At 46.8% G+C, this 7,488-nt stretch overlaps 1 protein-coding gene across 1 annotated transcript; it reads right to left on the reverse strand.

Annotated features, from left to right (window-relative positions):
* Window positions 1-2,111: 2,111 nt before the first annotated feature.
* Window positions 2,112-5,438, reverse strand: LOC149330570 (uncharacterized). Its single transcript, XM_089559888.1, has 2 exons — window positions 3,957-5,438; window positions 2,112-2,397 (listed from the first exon to the last, which is right to left on the reverse strand). Exons 1-2 carry the CDS (start codon window positions 5,229-5,231, stop codon window positions 2,329-2,331), a joined length of 1,344 nt encoding a protein of 447 aa, XP_089416014.1. The 5' UTR covers window positions 5,232-5,438; the 3' UTR covers window positions 2,112-2,328.
* Window positions 5,439-7,488: the final 2,050 nt, after the last annotated feature.

Below are 7,488 nucleotides of genomic sequence, written 5' to 3' on the forward strand. Positions count from 1 at the left end.
TCCCAAAATTTTAGATTTAATTATACTCCATTCCCTGTACACGAGTGCGTTTGTATCCGCTATGTACCCTGGCCAATCCCCCGCCGTGGGTATGTGCCATTCAGCCCGAGGACATCATCATCATCATCATCAAGATGGTGAAGATAGACGTAAAGGAAGAAAAAAGACGGTTAATGAAAAAAGATTTTAGTGTTTTGTTTTAGGGGATTTGCCGTCCCAAAGCGACTGAGTCTATGAGGGACTAAAACAGATGCTTGTGCGAGTTGTATGTAATCCACGATTGTAGACAGCGCGAGAAAAGGCGGGGTCGTGGGAAGAACAGCACTCGTCTTTGTGTTCTTCCCATGTGTCCGTCTTTCTTCGCGCTGTATACATCGATGAGTGGCGCCGTAGTGAAGGGCTCCGGAAATTTCGACCGCCTGGGGTTCTTTAACGGGCACCGACATCGCACGGCACACGGGTCACTTGAATTGTTAACGAAAAAAGGCTCTACGCGCCGTGTTCTCCTTCCAACGTGGCATACTGTGCACGGTGTTGGGATTTTGGAGATAAATGTTGAATATTAGATCTGTGTAACGTAGAATAAGATAGCAACGACTGAATGCCGTGACCAGGTCTCGCGAGAGATCACTAAGTTTGTTTATTACACGAGAAAGCCTAATTAAGCGTTCAGATCCCCTATAGCCACCCCGGGACGCTTTGCAAATGGTAGGCATCTTTATGAGCTAATAAATGTTTTGGTTTGGTCTTATGGGTTTTTATGGGGCCCTTCGGATTTACCCGCGTCTTTGAAGAGTCTGTGGCAAGTGAACCAGCCATTGGGTGGCTGCCGACGGGACCTCACCATTGGCCGAGCTGTTAGCAGAACGCCTCGATGCGCATCACGATTGGCTGCGTATTGCACAAAATTTTAGCCAATGCTAAGGCACGGTCCTTTGCCACAGACCCTTCAAAAGCCGCGCGTATACGTATCAGAGTGACCACCAACAGTGGACAGAGTGGACGCGAAATGAACAACGAAAAATGGACAGCTAATAGAGTACGGCCCCAAATTTCTTGTATTTGTTTTTTTTTTTCTTTTTTCTTTAACATTTTTTTCTTCAGTCACAACCAAAATCAACACAAGCAAAATTGCTACAAGCATCTGGATTCCGAGCTCGCAGGCTAGTTAGCATTCATGCATACAATGCTCAGAAAACTAAATCAGCTGACAGCCCAGACGTGGGACACACTTTCAAAGGAACAGAAAAGTCCTAACCTGTTGCACTAGTGCGACCTTAGCCGTGCAGGGAAGTTGGTATTTTGTTTTATTTCTATTGAGATTACAATCCAGATTCTAGTACCTACAAACCGAAGGCTTCTTTTGCCGTGCAACGCTTCTCATCTATATTGTGAGGAGACAAGTGTGAAGAGTATAAAGGATAATTGCTGGCGATCGAACGGTGCACCATTATCGCAGTGGAGTTCAATTATCAGATGAAGGGGAAGTATTTAAGGATTTGAAAATTTGAATATGCTTCTTCGGTGTCGCTGTGTTTGTATTAAGCATGTTCATTTTCAATTAGCGCACTTTTTATTTATGTTTTGTTATTTAAATGCATTTCTAATAGTTTCAAGCCTGAAGGAAGGGCACATTGCTGATTTTTATTATTATTATATGTAATACCTCCCTCTTTTCGTTCCACGTGTAATGTCTGGCACCGTGTGTATTGCGATGATGACAGTAAGAATGTTCATGCCAGACATGATATTTCTTATCTCCAGTACGTACTTCATGGAGCTCTGTCAAGGCTCCACGGTCCTTGGCGGAACAACCTCAAGCACGGTACGCACGCAATACATTACACATCCACTTGCGACTGACCCCGGATGCGGCTTAAATCGAAAATTGATGTGAAATTGTAAATTCTTAATTTCTCGAGGAATTTCAGAAGTGAGAGTCCTCATCGCTTCATTTCACTCGGGTTTTACAGTGTGCACAGGAAACATTCTTAAGCCTCCACAGAGCATTCAGTACTTTATTCCCGATATTTTGTTCTTGTTTACAATAACGGAATAATTACTCTTTCTTGACTACAAGTACCACTGAGGATTTCAAAAGCTTCCCGATTTTTAAATCTAAACCAGCTTCACATGCATCAAGACACGAATCTGCTCCTTTCGTTTCCAGATGGCTGGAGTTTTAAAAAAATGGGGAACAAGTCTGTCTGTCTAACAACAGGATTCCGGGGTTAAATTTCTCCAGCAATGATACCATTTCCGTAGCCATCTATACTCTGCACAGTTCCAGGAACGTAGCTTTACGTTACTCAGCATGCACTGATTTTGCTACTGTTGCAGTGGTGGACTTCGGCAGCGTCTGTAGGGTTGAGTCTGGGTTTCCAACGCCCGCTCCAACTGAAAAACAAACAATACACTTTCATTTACTGAGACCCAAATTGTTTGACATAATAAACATTTACATGGCATTTTTACGTTTAATTATATGTTTCTCTCCTGAGCCCGAGGGAGTGACTCGAATCCCGGTCGTATTTTAATGAAGCTGAATGCTAAAAAATTGCGAGGACACTTTGGCAACTAAAGTGTTGAGAGGCGAAAGCCGAGGACACTATTCCGTGACGACTTCCGGTGGATGTGACGTCATACCGTTCCCGTGGCTATATCGATACCCAAAGTTTACATCTTTCGGGGATCTTAAGTGTTAATTACGCTTAATTACACACTTTCCATCTAATTAGACACAAATGCTACGTTTTTCGACCATTCTGTGACAATTTGCACTACGCCGTCACGTCTTCCGGTGGACGTGACGTCCCACCGTTCCCGTGGCAATATCGATGTCCGCGCTATTTCGACGCAATTTCGACATATTTGCCTATAATTAGCTAATTAATCTACAGTCATCAAACCTGGCTTTTAGGCTCATTTTTTTCCTCCTCTATCTGAAGCAAGCATTGATTTTCCTCTATCTTTTTTAGTTCCCGAGTTGAACGCGTGTTACACGCTTTGTTAACGGACGACAGTACGAACCATTAAAGGCTTTCGCCTTAAAATGGCTGCCGGCTGCGCGATGTTAACGAGCAGAGCAGCAAATGGCCGAAATTAATTTGGAGACCCCGCGACGGTGTCTCTCCATGCCCACATGCTTACCCATCCAGATCGCTAAGCAATAAAAGTTTCTCATTCATTCATTCAACAATTCCTTCTTTCGGTCGCCAAACTTTAAATACAATTACAAATTCCTAATAGATATACGCTTGGGTGATTAATCGTTCTAGGGCATGTGGTATGTTTGTTTTGAAATAGAGTCGTTAAAAAACGACCTCTCGGTAAAGGAAAGGTAACTGTAAATGTTAGTCTTGCCGTAGTGTACGGGAAAACTGACTTATAAATCTAATATAACTGTATCAAAGCGCTGGCGTTACCTGCATACGTAGTGAGTCTAGCCACACGCCAAGCGCGCATGTTTACACGTGTATCTCCGTCTACCGCAGTGCACTCTTTTTGGAATTTAAGCAGAAAGATTTTTGAGCAAGTTGTTTTCTTCAGATATCCAATCGGTCACAAAAGCTGAAAAGACCGATTGCTAACGCCCCCTACACGAGCGTGCGGAGTTTGTATAGCCATTGTCAAGCCTGTGCGAGAGATGAAGGTATACGAGCGAATTTCGAGGACACACGACGTACGTCAAGTGCCAGCGCGGCGAATTAGCCTGAGTTTTGCGAGATTTCAGCATAAATCCATTTTTCTTTTTTTCTTATCCCTGCCAGCTGACAGTACCGAAGCTAACACAAGGGCGATATTAGGGTGCTTCTGCCGGCAAATAAAGTGGAGCTTTTTTATTCTCTGTAGTGTTCTTTGTTTACCTTGAACAGTGTGGGAGAAATAGAGACCTCGAATGGGCACCATACAGTGATCTATTTGCCAGAAAAACACAACTGCTTGCGGAAGCCTACCTGAAAGACAGCAGCCTTGAATCGCTCGAGCTCGTGAGGTCGCAGCTTCTGCTTGATGTCGTTCCTGTTGTCTATCTCTCGTCTCACAGTAGCCAGCATATCGTGAGCCTCCGAAAGAGCTTCCCTCGCCATGACTTGTTTTCGATGACTGGGCTGCATTGATGGCGGCATACCACGGCCATGAGCCGAAGCCACGCTCCGCCCAGGAGCAGGCGAGGGACTTCGTCCATCCATGCGCGTCATGCCACCACCATCAGACACCGGCGATGGGCTTCGACCCGGAGGAGGGGAAGGGCCTCTACGGACGATCGAGGCTTGCATTGCACGGTCAGTAGCATTGGGCACCATGAAGCTGCGACGGGAAACACCTCCTACCATAGGGCCTTGAGGTACGGGTGAAATGCTACGTCGAGACCTAGCGTCTTGTCTTGGCCAACCAGCCATACCGGCGTCGATAGGGCGGGGTCGCCCACCGTACTGTGTATGGTAAGATCTGGCTCCTCCAGCCATACGAGGGGTCATGCCAGGCCCGTAGCTGGGGTATGTACGGTAATCAGTCGGCCCAACTTGGGGGACGCGCGTTGCTGCGGGCAAACTGTACCGGCCGGCATTTGGTGAGACAGTGTCGTAGTTTCCTCCAAAGGACACAGGGGACATATCACGTCGATAAGGGGTTGCTGCGCCGGGGTCGCGAAAATTCGAGACGCCGTAATTGTTAGGCATATTGCTTGGGACCCCCTGGTATTGAGACATCATCCCGCCACTCCCGAATCGCATGGTACCTTGAGCTCCAAAAGAGGACGCAGCATCACGTGGCTGCTGAGGCATCATGCCACCACCGCACATACCGGGCATGTTCCCGTAACCTCTAGATGTAACGGGGACATCGCGAGCAGACATTGATGTCCTGCCAGGGTTTACTGTCAGTGGAAGGAAGTTTTCACCGGGTGGCCGTGTCATGTCCAGCACTGTTACAGGCACCGGGTGGTTAGTGGTAGGTTTCACGAAGCCACAGTCCCGAAGCAGGTTTTCGAGGTCTATACCATGCAGAGTGAGCGGCTCGTTTTCGTTCCGGGAGAGCGGAGGGAGGTTGTAGCCAGTTCCTGGCGGAGCAAGAGAGGTGTTGGGCGCGGCCATTGTTGCTGTGGCCGCGGGGCCTGTGGCGGGACCTGGTGAAGCACCGTATGCAGGACCCATTGCGGGCCGCAAGGAAGCATGCGCTACAATTTTGGCACTGCCCGACGCGTAAGGATTCATTGCTTGACTCTGGTACATGCCGACCACCGCGGCCAGAGGAAAGAGCCGGCGGAGCTTCGGCGTGCAGCGCAGAGTGACAAGTGCGGTCGGTCACATTTTGCGAGACTAGAGGATACAGAGATTTGGATTTTGGATTTGGATATGTGGCTATCCCTTTGTATCAGAACTTTGATAACGATGACGATGCGGTTGCCTTTGGTTTAGGGTGATGGTGTGTCGGGGGCATGCGACCTGAAGAAAATAGGCCAAAAAGAAAAGTTAATCAAAACAAACAGAAACATCGCATTCCATTCAACTCCTGGGCACTTTCTCTTTACCCTATACTTGATTAAACTGGATTTGTATTTGGATTTGTGGTTCCCATTCTTTATTCTGGTGCTGATGATGATGAGGCTATACTCGATTTGACAAGGGGGAGCCAGAAGAAAACAAAAATCGGACAACAAATTGTTTCGGGGACCAACAAAGCATGATGGTAATGCCAGCTATACTCCTTCAGTTGGTTTAGCGGCAAAAATGGCTAGATGGCAGTGGCTGTGCTAATAAGGTGGTCGAGCAGCTTGTGTCAGGCGAAACGGTACACCAGCAATACTGTTGCTGTAAAAAATTTCAACAGGTAACAAATTTCAACAGGTAACATTAGCAAAAAGACGAAGTAAAAATGTAGAAGACATCGCAAGTGGAAACAAAGAAGAAATGCTGGATGTGCCTTCCATCCTCCCGCCAGGTGTGTTGTTCTTTCCCTTGGGGGGCGCGCCGGATAGGCGTAGCTGGATCGCAGTTTTCTCCCGTAACTGCCGCTGCCTGGTTGTATTAAGGCGAAACCCTTTAATGGGTCATCGTTGTCGACAGAAGGTTGTCAGCAGAGGTGTCACGCTTTTTTCTAATCAGACCAGAAAAGAAAATCTTCATGCACGATGACATTCGAACCACCATCCTTCTGTTCCGCAGCCGAGCGTGCTAATGGCTACGCTACTTCCTGCCAACGCATATGTAGTTCTCCTTGTCTAGGACGCTGGAGAGTGTTTGCAGAAAGGTTTCGAATCAGACGGATGCCTCCAAAACGCTCTCCAGTGTCTTCAGCACTTAAGATTCACAAACAATTGTGTACTTAACACCTTAACCACACATCAGTGACACAAGCAGCAACACCGCGCTAAACGCTTTAGCCTCACCGCACTTTAGTTCAACAAAGTGCACCCATGAATTTTTTTATCATTGCATCGCTGTATTGAATTAAGTTTTGTAATGCTGTATTGTAGCTAACTCCTTAAAACAGCGCATCTAAGATGGGCGTGTTCCGGACGAAACGGTACGGACGAGGTAGCTGGAGCCCTTGCACCCAAGCGGTATTTATTTTTTCTTGAAATTTAAACTTACCTTACCTATTTAAAATAGACTTACTTCTAGTTGCCTGCATACATGGAGCCACCCCTACTTGCTCGAGCTTTTGGGTCCAAATGGTGATGCATGCGGAAGGTTTCTTCCAACTGGACTCGCCTTAAACGGTTCACTGCCTTTGAGAGGTTTATTGCGCTCAGTGTCATGTGCACAGCCTCACTCCCAGAAACTAAATCGTACGGTGATGTATACGCTCATAACCCATATTTCGCGCTGCAGTCATTCATGGCTTAGAGCGAGCAATACCTCCTGTTTCATTTTTCACAAATCGACTAAGGTGATAGCGTCTGCCTCCTTCTTTTCTTTGTTTTTCGCGTGCAAGTTAAGTTCACGCTGAATGGAGAGCGCCAGAAACATAATGAACTGGGAAAAGAAAGCAGGGGATGACACTGTACCGTACATTTTTCTCTATGTATATGCCCTGCTTGTGTTGAGCCCTATTCAGGAAAATAAATGCGATGTTTTTGTTTTTGCGTCGCTTCTAGTCATAGATGTATTAGAGTAAAGTGTGCACTCGGCATCTTCTATTTCGTGGTGTCGGGGACTCCGCTGGTGTCTTGGTATGAAGTTTACTGTTGCTGCAGCGACGTGCGTTAAACGCCACGTCAATCTTTACTCTATGAGAGCACCTTGTGAATGATTGCCTTTGGTTGCAGGAGCAACCCAAGAATATTTGACATAAGTCCGAGAAGCAACCCCAGACCCTCGAACTAGCGAAAACACGAGCTCAGCGAACCCACGTAGAAACTGATTACCTTAAAGGTGCTCTTACCACTTCGTGAGAGGGTTTGCTGCTTGCCTTTCAAAGGTGCCGCAGTTGAGCCAACAACAATAACAAAAGTGCGCATAATGGCTCCCTGGGTCAGTGGACGCC

Source organism: Amblyomma mixtum, chromosome 9 (assembly GCF_055824585.1).
Source record: "Amblyomma mixtum isolate Tamu chromosome 9, ASM5582458v1, whole genome shotgun sequence".
Classification (NCBI taxonomy): Eukaryota; Metazoa; Arthropoda; class Arachnida; order Ixodida; family Ixodidae; genus Amblyomma; species Amblyomma mixtum.

Excerpts from the sequence above, each read along its gene's own strand:
- LOC149330570 (XM_089559888.1), bottom strand. The coding sequence starts at position 5,231 with ATGTACCAGAGTCAAGCAATGAATCCTTACGCGTCGGGCAGTGCCAAA. Across the intron at positions 2,398-3,956 it reads TCAAGGCTGCTGTCTTTCAG|TTGGAGCGGGCGTTGGAAAC; the intron begins GTAGGCTTCCGC and ends TTTGTTTTTCAG.